The following is a 14603-nucleotide window of genomic DNA, read 5'->3' as shown; positions in this document are numbered from 1 at the left end:
TTGCTAAAAATATGAACTACTGTTAATTTTAAAGAGTATATACAAAAAAATATATAACATAGTTAATAATAAGCTGTCTGTCACACAGCCAAGTGAAAACTCTATAAATATTCTCACTACAAAGCAATTAAAAAGCATCTAAGATGATGGATATGTTAATCAGCTAGAACTGACCATGCAACAATGAATAACGTGCTGAATCACACAGTGTTGCCTATAAATACAGTTACTAATTTAAAGTACCTAAAGAAAAATAATAATGAGCAGTTTTAGAGACAGTAACCTACTATGCAGAGACATGAATCAAATCTGAGAAAACCTCAGGTGTTACTAGCTGGAAAAAAAGTTACTTTTAAATAGTTTAAGAAAAAGTAAGATTTGATGTAAGTACCCAGCTGCATAGGCCCGAAAGGGTACTGGATTATCAAAAGCCAAGAGACGGGCATTTCTTTACATAAAGGCCTGTGGCTATAGAACAGCAAACTATGTGAAAAAAATTAATTACTATGTAAATATAAACCAAGGATCCAAGAATTCCTTATGGATTCCAATTATGAATCAAATCTTGCCCATGCCTCCCTTGGATGTAACATACAAAATGTTGATTTTTAAGTCTTTTTTTTTCCCCAGTAAAAACGACATTCTTGGACCAACACTGATTTCTAGTAAATCCAAAGTATTCTGTTGAGTTAAAATTGGAGTGAGTTAGAATACACAGAGACAAAGGCTGGCAGAAAGAACTTGCCTGCAGAGGAGGGTATCACAGGCTCAGATGCAGCAGGAAGAGCAAAAAGGGTCTCATCTGAAAAACAAACAGAATACGACCTCAGCAGAAATACAAGCAGGCTGGAGGAGTGAAGGCAAGAGACTAAGCAAAGCTAAGTTCATAATGAGTTAACCACATTTTTAGAGAAAATACTAAGGTAGAAAGAAAGTAGGAAATAGTAACTAATTCTCATGTATGACTAAATGTTAGTCATTTTTTAAGAGGCAATATAGCATGTTTATATTGAGTTTTGACCAAAGCGGTTTTCCATGCAGTATTATCACTTAATATATTGTATCTAAGTCTTGTCCTACTCCAATCAAAACTGTGAAAATTTTAATCTTTTAAAGATTAAATGATAAAATAACTATTTCATATAATCATTTGATTCCAGCATATGTTCCATTTAAAAGAAGACTTTCTGAGAATTACATATTTTCTTTTAAATTATCTTATAGTGCATGACAGCACTGTACAGTAAGGTAAGTCACATGTGTCACATGGCAGCACTGTATAGTAATGTAAGTCACATGTGCCACTGTCCAAATGCCACTCAAAACTAAAGCAACCCCCCTTTTATTATCATTAGTTATTTTTTCATTTGTTTAAAGTATTTTACACCCTAGAATTTACTTTGCTTACCACCCCATTGTCATAATTATAATAGTTCCCCTTTAAATAAAAATTAAAAACAACAACAAAAAAACTCGACAACAAAACAAGTTTCACAACTAACATGAGGCACTTCTATAATTAAGCTCCAGTCTTTTCTACATAAAATTCAGCAATGTCTGCACACTGGCCACATTCCTAAGTTGGATCTTCAACCTCCTACATTAGATGTCCAGATAGAACTTTGGAGAGGTGGCCAGAGTTAGATGAGGTCCTGAAAATGAGGCACTGACCCAATGTGATTACTACCCTCACAAAGGGAGATACCAGAAAGCATGCAGAGAGCAAGCTACCCAGTAAGAGGTTGTCTCACAATAAAATCAACCTTGCTGTCAAGCTGACTTGAATCTTCTCAATCTCTAACATTGTGAGAAATGTCTGTTGTTTAGGCTACCTATTTTACAGTTTGTACTGAAGTAGCCAATACACTATATATTACAGTGTTAACATTCTATTTGTACCTGTAGTTACAAGGTTCAGAAAACTAACAATCTTCTGTTTTATATAGTAGGGAAAGACTCCAGCACAAGACTACTTGGAATAATTCAAGGCATAATAGGACAGAAGACCCAATAAATGTGGAAAGACACTTCTATTAGTAAATACAAGCTAGACAAGGCTGATTAAAACAGAGTAAGAGAGATGTATATAGTTAACAAAAATATGGACTTGTCTTCCAAATCCCCTTGAAAATAAAGGGGGATAGCTAATTTCATAATGCCAAATAAATTGTGACTAATCCCCACAAGGCACAATGAGATTCTTAGATAAAATAAATGGTGAGGGAAAAAAATGAAATATGTTTAAAACGGTCTCCATAACCCAGGCATGGCACTGCATGCCTACAATCCCAACCTCCCCATGAAACTTGAGAGGGGGACAATCACTTGAGTTCATATGTTCAAGACCATGTTCGATAGTACAGCTAGACACTGGTCACAAACCACAAGCATAGTCACAAAATACTAAAACTGTAAAACCTATAACCTCTTATAACCTAAAAGGAATAGGTAGGAAAGAATATTCACCAAACCAGAAAGCCAACACCACCTTAGGAAATTTTCTACAGTGTACAACATATATACATTTTTTTTTTAATGTTCTGTGACTCTCCTAGTTTCATTTCTGCTATTAGAAAATATCCTCACAGAAAGCAACTTGGGGGAGAAGAAATTCACTTTAACTTAGAATTCCAGGCCATAGCTGTAATCCCAGCAGGAACAGCTAGTCACATCAACCCAGTAAGAGTGATATGCATGCTTGCTTTGCACTCTGCTCCATTTCTCCACTCCTAGGAATTTCAGAGACCCATACCTAGGGAATGGTACGACCTACACTGGATCAGGTCGTTCCACACAACTGTACACACCCCCTCAGACCAACTCAACATAAACAGCTCTGCGCTAAGGCTTTCTTCTCAGGTGACTATGGTTGTCAAGCCAACAAAGATAACCACCACAGTGGTACTAGGTTTAAAAAGAAAGAAAGAAGAGCTCTCGGTCTTCGCCCATGTTCCTTGAAACTCTTGGATCCTGAGAACACAGTGGCAGAAGAAGCACATGTGCAGGCTGAAGCGCAGCTCAGGGGAAGGAGCACAAAGCAGAGGTTCAAGTAATCCAGCAAGAAGCCCGCAGTAGCACATGTAAGAGATGCTCAAGGCCAGGACACTGGTGCAGTTGTTGGACTGCATGCTGCTGCTGGTACTAAGTCTCAGTGGACCTGGAATGTCAGCTGACCTTGTCAACATCACATGGGAAACTGCCTTTCTAACAACCAAAACAGTCCCACTGGCCCTGTGCCCTAGACCTTTGGCATTCTCTAGTTCTGTTCTTACTTGTGCCCAAGTGTATCTTGCATACAATAAATCCTCTTGCTCTCAGCTAAAGAACCAAAAAAGAAAAATGTTAAAAAAAAAAAAAAAAAAATGGGGCTCAAAAGGCAGAACCAATGTACTCAATTAGATAAAGCAATTTAAAAAGAATTTAAATAAAATGGTACCTCTACACTATATATTTAGAAGTCAATGATTCAAAAGCTACTGGTAAAACTAGAGACAAAATTAACTAACTTAAAATTGTGCCAAGCTCTTTGCCCCATCTACTTCAAGAATGAAGACCATTCTCAGCAATCAGAATGGCCAACATTCCAGAAAATGTCGATCACTCTGAAGGGGCACACAGTCATTGTGAAAGGCCCCAGGGGAACTCTGCGGAGGGACTTCAATCACATCAGTGTAGAACTGAGTCTTCTTGAAAAGAAAAAGAAAAGGCTCCATGTTGACAAATGGTGGGGTAACAGAAAGGAACTGGCCACTGTCGGAACCATCTGCAGTCATGTTCAGAACATGATCAAGGGTGTTACACTGGGCTTTCCTTACAAAATGAGATCTGTGGATGCTCACTTCCCTATCAACGTCATTATTCAGGAGAATGGGTCTTTGGTTAAAATCTGAAATTTCTTGGGTAAAAAATATATCCGCAGAGTTTAGATGAGGACAGGTGTTGCTTGTTCTGTCTCTCCAGCCCAGAAGGATGAATTAATCCTCGAAGGAAATGATATTGAACTTGTTTCAAATTCAGCAGCCCTGATTCAGCAAGCCACAACAGTTAAAAACAAGGATATCAGAAAGCTTTAGGATGGCATCTGTGTCCGAGAAGGGAACGGTGCAGCAGGCTGATGAATGAGACCTCAGTTACCTAGCTCCAGAAACAAGATCCTGATCACAAGTACAATTTGGGGACAATAAAAGATTTAGATATTGACAGTAAATAAATAAACTGTGCCATTTTTTTTTAAGAAACTCTTAAAAACATATCTTATTTTTATCTGACAACAGAATTTTTCCCATAGAAAAATTTGGCATCTAGCCAAGTAACCAGGGCATTTAAGTTGGTATTTCAAATCATTAATTTAAAGAAAACAAAATCCTCATTATGTAAACTTGGAATTCATCCAGAACTAATCACAAAGTAAGCTTTGTATTCTTAAACATGTTTAGCAGGAGGAGATGCCTTTTGGGCCTTCAGTGGTGAATAACCGGTACAAATGGATTCAAATCTCAGGCCTACTACAGACATGTGGTAGCTCTGGGAATCTATTTTCTAGCTTTCCTCCTCAGCCCCTCATTCAAACAATGTATTATCATCTATCTCAAACTGATGCAGAAGGGGAAACAAATTTTACTCTAAAAATACCTAGAGTATTGCTTGTTTTGAAAACCACCTGTTGATGTTAGCATAGTCATTTTTTTTTTGTAAAAGATCCTCACTTTTGCAAATGAATGACTATAATTAGGGAAACTATGTTAAGTAAAAAGATGTAACACTGCATTTCAGAGGAAGATTACATATACACTAATTAAGCTTTTAAAGGGGGAAATGGCTTCTTTTCTGAGAACTACTCAGAACACCAAGCTCCACTAAATAAAACAGAAGGTAACCAATGGTGTGTATGTCTGCAATGAACAAGCTCTGATCTCAAAAGAATTTTTTTAAGTAAATTTTAAATCACTAACTTCATTTATGCTACTGTGAGCAGATAATATATCTGATTATACATAAAGACAACAATATTTATATGAAAGTGTTATTTTAAAATATGCTACAGGGGAAACCACAACTTCTCCAGTAAGTCCTTCCATTCTGCTGCCATCAAACTAGCACTACAGAAGAAAGGAAAGGCTATCCCTTCTTACTGAAGAAAGGAAAAGGAAAGGAAAAGGAAAGGAAAAGGAAAGGCTGTCCCTTCTCTTGATCAAAACCACTTAAAAGCTTGTGGTTGTTCATTTTGTACCAAACTTTGGCTAAAATAAGGTCCTCTGTAAAATGGTCCCAACATATCCCAGTTCTTTCAGTATCCTCTGTGCTAGCCAAACTTAATTCTTCCCAATATATCTTAATGTCAGCATCTATGAAACCTCCAAGTCACACAGCTACAGAATTTTAACTTACCTTTCCCTATAATCAGCACTTCCATTTTTACCCCCACTAAAATGGACAGAAAGACATCACATGCATTTTCTTAGCAGAATCCAAGTCTGTGTACACAACTTCATCACAGTTTGTTCTGGACTCTGTAGAGGACCCTTTACAAGGACCAGTTTCCAAATGGAAGTCTATTAATGAGAGTTCTTTTTAAGTCCATTACTTTAAAAAGTAAAACTAAGATGTTAGTTTTTAATGGATTACTTCAATTTGTTTTTTGCTACAATCTCATCAATGTCTACAACTCAAATAATGTTTTCCTTGACACATTCATTTTAAAGATTTACCTACCAAAAATATAATCAGTGAATTTAAAAATTGCATCTAATTGTTAAACAAGAGGGACTACATTACACGTGCATAAAACGAAGCAAGGGGGTAGTCCAGGTCTGTCAGTTAAGTTAATACTGCGACAGTCCAACAATGCTAGAAGATTTGACACAAAAACATTCAAAATATACAACTGGGGCTCAGAATGGGCATACATTTCTAGAAAGAAAGTAACTTATTAAGGGTATAAGACAGATCCAAAGGTAACACATAAAACTCAAACTGCATTTCCATATAATAGAAACAAATATGGGGGAAAACAAAGCCACTTGAGATATCTCACTATGTAGTCCTGGCTCTCTCGGAACTTAGTACATAGCTGAAGCTGGCCATATAAGTATCATTTGTAACAGCAATAAAGACCTAAAATGTTTAAGTACAAATCTAACAAGGGATATACAAAATTTCTACCCTGTGTCAACAGACAAGTCAATGTCCATTAATTCAGTCAGAAAATAGTTCTCTAAGGGCACCTTAAGAGTGGAAAGCCTGCACTGGTTGTCCTTGTTTGTACCTTTCAAAGGCTGTCCTGTGGTGAATAGGACTTAGAATAGCATCACTGCCTTCCTTAACAAAGATTACACATATTTGCTTTACAGTATAAAAAAATCATTTTCACTCAGCTCAAAAGTCCTCCCCGGTAATAAGACCCACCATAGCTGCAGAAAATATTGATAATGAAGGCTACTGTCAGTAGCTATAGTAAATCCCTTCTGTTTTGAGTAGGTATCTTGTCTCCTTGGCCAGCTAACTCCCCCATAGCCCATTAAGCAAAGTTTACTTCAAAATAGAGCTTAATATAAATATAGCAACTAATACTATTAAACATCTAGATGAAAACAGTAATTCTGGAGTAGACAAAGCTGTCTTAGCACACACTAAATAAACATTACCTGTAAAAAGAAAAGGTAAATTAAGACTTAAAAACTGATCGAAACATGGACTTTATTTAGCATTTGGGAGGCATAGGCAGCCAGATCTCTGAGAGGTTAAGGTCAGCCAGTCCAGGAGAGAGATTCTGTCTCAATAAATAAATTTAAGAAATAAAAACATAAAATTAAAATCATCAATAAAATGAACAGACTAACTACAAAGTAGGAGAATGTAACCACATACACCTAAGCAAAAATGTATCCAATATAGAACTACAAAATTAGTAAGAGACATATAACCAAACAATGGGCACATTAAGGACCAAAATCAGACAAGTAGCTGGTCATTACAAAGATCTAAATTAAAATCATGATGAGAAAGTACTACAGACCACTAAAGAAATTAAACCTGAAAAGATTGTTAATATCCAATCTTGGGGAGAATGCAGAGCCACCCAATTGTTACCAGAATGCTCATTCTGGAGAATAGTTTTGTAGATGACTCAGCAATACTCAAGTATTTACCCAAGAGAAACTGAAACATACCTAACAAAGAAATCTTTAAAATGTTAACACGTCCAGCAAAAGGTGAGTGACCATACTGTGATATATTATCATAAAATACCACTCAGGATTAAGAAAATTTTTAAAAAGATACCTTGAAACAATCATTGGCAGTACATATCAAAAATATCACACTTGAGTGCAAATTGCAAGACACAAAAACAAAGGTATGTATCATGATTCTACTCCTCTAATGCTCCATAAAAACAAACAACAAAAACAATCTATAGCACAAAAAAATAGTGGTTGGGAAGGCATTAAAGTGGAGGTATAGGGCAATGTCCAAAATCACTACAGACCTGACTGATGAGGACTCAAGAGAGCTTTCTGGAATAACAAATAAGTTCTACATTTCCACAGCAAAAGCATGGACAAATAAGATCTATGCATTCTATGATATGTAAATTGTCTTAAATATTTAACATGTTTAGTTTTAATTTATGTATGAGTGTTTTGCCTACATGTGTGCATACACTTCCTAACTGGAATTATAGACCCAGCATTTCAGAGATGCATCTTTTAGCACAGAAGTGCAGAAAATATTATTTTAATTTTTCAACAGAAAGATGAAATCTTGCTTTTTTAGTCTATCTATGATCTGTGGAAACTAAATAGCTAAGCAACTATACAATCCAGTACTTCAAATGTTACATACTGAGCAAAATACTAGTGTTCATACATAAACCTATACTATCAGGCTGATGAGATGGCTAAGTACAGCATCCTGACATACACAGGTGAGGAGAAAACCAACTCCACAAAGTTGTCTGCTGACTTCCCACGTTCTCACATCCATATCATGCAGGTGCGTGTACATGAGTATATGTACACACATACAAACACATAAATAAATTAAAGCCATACATCACAAAAAGTTGATTTTATAAATCTATACATTAAAAAAACTGTTCTTTTATTAATGGATACTAATAAAAAACATAGTATCAGTTTTAAAATATATCAACTACCTAAGACTAACTCATAAATATCATCTCGAACAACTAATTTCTAACAACAAAAACACCCAGATTAATTTTTCAAATCAGAAAAAAGTATACACATAAATATCCAGATGAAAAAACCCTATCATGAAAATACTTTAGTAATTAAAAACAACTTTGTCCTTGTATATAGACAACAGAGCAGAGCAGAAGATATTTCCATTTTCAATAGGTCAGACAGTATGCAATAGATAAAAACTAACCACCTGGCCTAAAGAAATGGCTCAGCAGTTACGGAGCACAAGGCTGCTCTTTCAAAGAACTGGAGTTTGATTCCCAGCACCCACATAGGAGCTCACAACTGTCTCTTAACTCCACAGTTTCAAGGGTTCCCATGCTCTCTTCTGGCCTCTGTGCATGCAAGCTGTGCACAGATAAACACACAGGCATTAAAAAAAAAAAGCAAAAAAAAAAAAAAAAAAAAAACCAACATACATATTAAGTAATTTTGTAAAAATAACTTTAATCTAGCCTATGATAAGCAAGTGATACTGCAGCCATTAAATCAAAACTCAAAATAAGCAAAGGCAGTGATTAGAAAAAAAAAATCTTAGCAACCTAAGCCTATAGAAAATATTTACAAATGTAAATGATAACTATTTACCAGTTTACCAATGTAGTGTAGGGCACTATGTTAGCACCCAACGTAAATACAAGCTCCTTTTAGAAACCTTGCCTAGATGGATTTATTCTATAATCCTACAGTGAACCCATCAGCATTCATCTCCAGGGAAATAAAACATAAAGGTATTCACAGAAATACTGTTTGCAATAGAAAAGGCTAATCTATATAACTACCAGAGCAGAAGTGATTAAATACAGCAGTCCTCTTATTCATGAGATACCTTTTAACTATTGGACACCTGGAAATGGAATAGTATTCAACCCTGTATACTATTCTTTTCCTATACCACACACCTAGGATAAATTTTAGATAATCTACTCTTGCACTTTGAGGCCACGATTAAGTGAAATAAAAGTCACGAATTCTTCGTCAACCAGGAGATATATGCCCAGATAACTAGTGAAGACAGTATACACTCATGATAAATTTTCATGTTTTAATCAAGGAAAGTAATTTCACACCTATACCAATTTCATTACTTTAATAATCATTTAAATCTAAACTCATTTGAAGCCACTAGTTTCTTTCCTAACAAAAGATGCATCTAAGAGACAAAAATGGGAGGTATAACACATACAGTATGGATACACTGGGCAAAGGGATAATTTACCACCCTAATTAGATCAACAGGTAATTTAAAGCTAACAAGTTATTTCTGGAATCTTTCCATTTAGTCTTTTAACATAAAGTAATGAAATTCATGAAGTGAAATCAGATATAAGAGAACAACTGTGCTATATATCTATAGAATTCTCTGCATCTATTTTGTTTTGTTTGATTAACTGGGTAGCAGTGTTTTTTCCAATGCCAGAAATCAAACCCCCATCTTGGTATCCTTGAGGCAATGCTCTTCAACTCAGCCATATCCCTAGGACCTCTGCAGACACTTTGGTACAAAATTAAAAGGTGCACGTGTACAGATGCTATCCCATAGAACTGTAGACATAACCAAGACACTTCTAACTGGTACAATCTGCAAGCGTACAACTTGGAAAAGCTGGTGAGAGGTATCTTTGGCATTACTTCAGTTCTGTTTGAAAATAGTATAGAGAGCTTGGCTCCCACGTGGCTACATCAATAGCTAATAGAACCTTTAAGAAGTGGAGATCCCAGGTAGACCTGTCTGCGCAAGCCTGTAAAATTTCAGATACTCAAGAAGCAGAGGCAGAAGGATCCCAAGTCACAAAATAAATTAACTTATATTAGTATTAAAAATGGGGAGGTTGGAGAAGTGCTCAGTCAGGAGTGACTTCACTATACAACACAAGGCAATCAATTCAATACCCAGGGACAAAAAGAAAACAACCTACTGGGAAGTGGTTGTAATCTGGGTTCTAATTTCAGGAATAAAGGAAATCATTCTAGTAGAATCTGAGGTCTCACAAGATGATGATTTTAAAAGGCCAAAACTGGTTCCTACCTTCCCCCACATTCCCTGTCTCACCATGTAATTGTGGTCCAGGCTCTCACCACTGTGACAATACCTACAAGGTTTTACCACAGCCAAGCTGATGCCATGCCTTGAAACCACCATAACCAGAAACTCAATAAATCTCTTCTGAAACTAAACAAAACAAACTAGCCAACTTACAAAATCTCATTATCAAGCTAGATACCAACATCTAAAAGACTGCACTCAACAACAGAGATGCCCTCTTCTTGTTCCTGGCATCTACCTGTGTGCACGGGCACAAACACACACACTCACGCACTTTTTTTTTTTTGGAAGAACAATTTTGGTTTCATGCAGAATATAAATTAAAGTATGATAATAAAATCCAGATTCTTTTATACCTTATACTTAATACCCTTCAGAATCCCAATTAATCTATCACACTGTCATTCCCTTTCACATTACAATGTGTCTAAAGATCAGCTTACTCATCATAACTGATGTCTGTACTTTCCTCAGATCAATCTCTAAGTTTCCTTAAATGAACCATTCTTTCTAGAGAAATGGTCATCAAATGAAAGGCACAGTGCTCAGCACATTACAATGGAGAGACTACACAACGACAATAAGGAAAACTAACTTACTAACTGACGGATATCAGAGTGAAGAAAAAACTGAATGTAAACAGCAGTGTTAAACACAGCTGCTAGAGATCTACAGCCTTTTCCAGTTTGTCTACTCTAACCTTGAACAGAGTTCTTCCACCTTTGTCTTTATTGTAATCCTCTCCCTCTAAACCTTCAAAACTACATTTTTTTTTTGTTCCAGACTCCCAATTTAATTATTGAAGTAGCATATTCCTAAAATAACTATTTTTAAAACATACTTTTTACTATGACCCAAGAGGCTCCTAACTACCTTAGCCTGCCTTTGCACTCTGCATAGGTTTTCCTGACTCATGTTAGTTAATAATCAAGCTCATTCCTGCCTCAGGGTCTTTACCCTAGGAATTCCTTTATGTTTTTTTTTTTCTCTGCAGCTCAAACCTTAAGTTCTTTTTCCTATCATCAAGCAACCTTAAAAAGGGTCCACACACCTCAATTATTCTCATCCTTTCAAGCTGTTCTGGTCCTCATAATGCTGACTTGTTAGTTCGTTGTGTGCGGATTCTGTGTATTACTCCCAGGAGGGGAACATGAGTCTTGCTCACAGCTACACCTTGGAAGCCCAAAGCAGTGCTTCCATAGTATCCTAGGTAATCAATAGGGATCAGCCAATAAAAAAACTCTTCAGTGCATTAAGAAATCTAATGCACTGAGATGATTTAACTATCAATGACCACAGCTCACTGTTCTTGTGTTCAATAAAAATAAAACTTCAAATTAAATACAATCAGTACAGAATCCCTGGGTAGACAACATTCCTTTTGTCTTCTAAATTTTGTCAATATTTCTAAATCTTCTAAAATTTGTTATTATTTCAAGAAAATGCTGATACTGCCCAAGTCCCCTCAATGTTCAAAGGGCAATACTATTTTCCTGTTTCTATGCAAGTACAAAAAATGCAAAGTATAGTTTGGCCAATCATTGTTTCCAGTTTAAATTCTTAATACTTTATTTTTTCTACTTTCATTTCCCTCAAAAAAGAAAAACGAAAAACCTTCACCTTCTAAATTGTCTTAGAATAGTGCCTTCGAGTGTGTCCATAATGAGTTGCTAACCAGAAATATTGCTATTGGTTCATTATCTCCATTGTTAAAGAGTTAATGGTATTAACAAAAAAGGATAGTATGAGCTCAGGATGTATGTTATTTTTCTAAAAAAATTGAACCTCCCAGATCTGGAATGTTGTGAAATTTTCCCAGCGGACAGTTATAACACTTAATTTTTTACCTTAATTTACAAAGGGGGGGGGGAGAAAAGCATGTTGCTAGCAAAACACTTTGTCCCAAAGCAATAAGCTATGTAGGATGCATTCTCATTCTCTATCAAATTTGATTTTTTTCCTTTCCAAAATAAAAAGGGCAATAAAACTGTACAATATTTTTGTCAATCTAAATCATATACTTATAAAAACTGATACTTCTAACCAATACATGAAACATTTGTCCTAAAACATTTCATTATGTCTCAGGATAAAAGTTCAGCCAATTCCTGACAAAGAATCCACAGGTTTATCCCTTTTTAAGGTCAACCATTTTGCCTTTTCTCTAATAGTCAATCGTGATACATTTAAAGACTGAGAGATGTGCATTAAATTTGGCAATTTCTTTTACAGCACAACTGAGGCCCTGGAGAACTATACCCCACCGGAACACAATGCCCAGATCCTGTTTCACTGGCTAGTGTAGGAGTCGCCACATTAAACCTAATGAGCTGGGCGGTGGCAGAACTTCACCAAGTCTCTTCTTCCCAATTCTCCTGGAACCACGCCACTGGAGGCGCTCGCTTCCCCCTTTACCGGAGTTGGGTCACTGTAGAGACGTTAGCAGCTTGGTCAATTCCCCATCAGCAAGAAGAGAAATGGGATTAGTGCAAGGCGTCCTCTGACGCCTAGCAGAAAAGAAGTCAGGCCCTAAAAGAAAAACTGTGGAGTGGTCGACAAACGCCCATCCTTTAAATAAAAGGATTAGGGCGCCACAGCCTCCCTATTCCCACCTCCCAGCCCAGCCCAGCCCAAGGAATCCACCATCCTAGTTCTTCGACACACACCAACTGCTGATAGGTGGTAACTTCGGAAGAGTGATGGAATGGGAACCAAAAGGAAGAACTAAGGACTTGGCTGGAGCGCACGTGCTCCCCGAAACCCGGACAGACAATGAAGGCACCCGGGCTTCCGCGGCCGCCCCACCCTTCTGCCCGCCTCCCGCCTGCGGGGGCGCCATCGCCCAGCCGTTCGAGGACAAAGCCCTAGGGTCCCGAGCAGCCCCGCCCGTCCCCACCTCCCCCCCCCCCCCGGCCAAGACACAAAAGAGGGAGGGGCGTAACGCGCAAGCTGCACTCACCCACTGAGCCCGAGCCCCTGCGCTTAGGCGCGGCCGGCGTGGAAGGGGGCGCGGCGGGCTCCGCCAGGGGGCTCGTGCCGGCTGGCGGCGGAGGCGGAGGCCGCGCCGGAGGCTCGTCGTCCTCCGGGAGCTTGGAGGGCAGGACTGCGGCAGCGGGCGGCAAGGATGGCGCGGGCGCCGCGGGGCTGCGCTCCCAGGACGGCTGTCTCCCAGGGGCGGCGGGGGGCGCGGCCGGCAGAGGCCCGCGGGGCGCGGGGGGTACCGAGTCGCTGCTGAAGTCCAGCAGCGGCGCGGTGGCGGCGGGCGGCACGGGAGCCGCGGACAGCCCGGCTGCGGGCTTCCTCTCCAGCACCTCCAGTTCCTCTAGGTCCTCCTCGTCCTCCTCCTCGTCCTCGTCCTCGTCCTCCTCCTCGTCCTCGGGCTCCGTCACAAACTGGTACTTGAAAGCGGGCGGAGGCCGGGGCGGGCTGTCCGCGGACGAGGAGACCAGCGACGACTGGTCTATGTCTTCCATGGCTGGCGAGTCGGCGATGATGCTGCAGCTACTGCCGCCGCGGAGCCGCTTCTCCTCAGAGCCTCGGGCGGTTGTGGGGGTTGGGCAGGACTGGCAGGGGCCGGGCAGGCCGAGCCGAGCAGAGCCAAGGAACCTGCAGTGGCGACGGCTCCGGGAACAATGAGACTGCTCCTCCTGCCTCCGCGCTCGAGATGCGCCACCCGCCCTGTCCCCAGTTGCAGCCGCCGCCGCCCAGACGAGCGATGGAGAGAGGCCAGCAGACTCTCCGCCCAGTTTGGCGTGACTCACCTTCCCGGCAGGGTAGGGCTGGCTGGCGCGGGAGACAGAGAACCAATAAGCTGTGGAATACGGAAGATGGACTACGGGCTTGTCCAACAGAAATAGGGCATAGGCGGGGCCTGTCGCACTTCCTCTCTCCTGGTGGCGGCGTTCAGAGGGCGGGGTTTGGAGCTGGGATCCACCCCCACCTAGTATAGATGGGGGAATGGGGTGGGGATTTGGCCTTGCCTACAGCGGGGTTTTAGTCTACCGTAAGGCGAAAGGGGGCGGGTTTGCGGCCCCAGGATTTGGAGAATTTTCCAACAAGCCTGCGGAAGGGCGTTATCCTGGGGACCTAGGAGTGGAAAGTTTCCACCCCGGAAAAGGAGAAAAACAGTTGGAGAAAGATACTAACGAGACTGAATTAGGCCTTACGGATTTTTTAAATAAAAGACTTATTTTCGACAAGCTCCCAAACATAACTACCACCACCTCAAAAAGGAAAAAGAAAAACAAACCATTTTTTTTTTTTTTGGACACTTTCAAGTTCACTCCCTTTCTAGACTGCAGATCCTGAATGAGATAGGCAAGACAGCTGGGCTAGATTATCTGGCGCTTTGG

General features: G+C 39.5%; 1 protein-coding gene and 1 pseudogene across 3 annotated transcripts in view; one reads left to right on the top strand and one right to left on the bottom strand.

The window, feature by feature from the left end:
* The window catches only part of RTN4 (reticulon 4), a 51130-nt gene extending 37264 nt beyond the window's left edge, over nucleotides 1–13866 (bottom strand). Inside the window, exons 1-2 of one of the 2 annotated variants that reach the window (XM_080931009.1) lie at nucleotides 13211–13866; nucleotides 746–802 (exon numbers count right to left, since the gene is read on the bottom strand). In XM_080931009.1, coding sequence (XP_080787135.1) covers nucleotides 746–802; nucleotides 13211–13724 — 571 coding nt within the window. In that variant the 5' untranslated portion in view covers nucleotides 13725–13866. The remainder of the gene's footprint in view (nucleotides 1–745; nucleotides 803–13210) is intronic. The other variant, XM_080931007.1, reaches the window with a different exon arrangement.
* On the top strand, nucleotides 3532–4122 carry LOC308431521 (large ribosomal subunit protein uL6-like; annotated as a pseudogene). The gene has a single exon. The product of its transcript is annotated as a large ribosomal subunit protein uL6-like (transcript).
* Nucleotides 13867–14603: the final 737 nt, after the last annotated feature.

This window comes from Micromys minutus (genome assembly GCF_963924665.1).
Source record: "Micromys minutus genome assembly, chromosome: 1".
NCBI lineage: Eukaryota > Metazoa > Chordata > Mammalia > Rodentia > Muridae > Micromys > Micromys minutus.
This window is presented reverse-complemented; position numbering and strand designations above follow the sequence as displayed.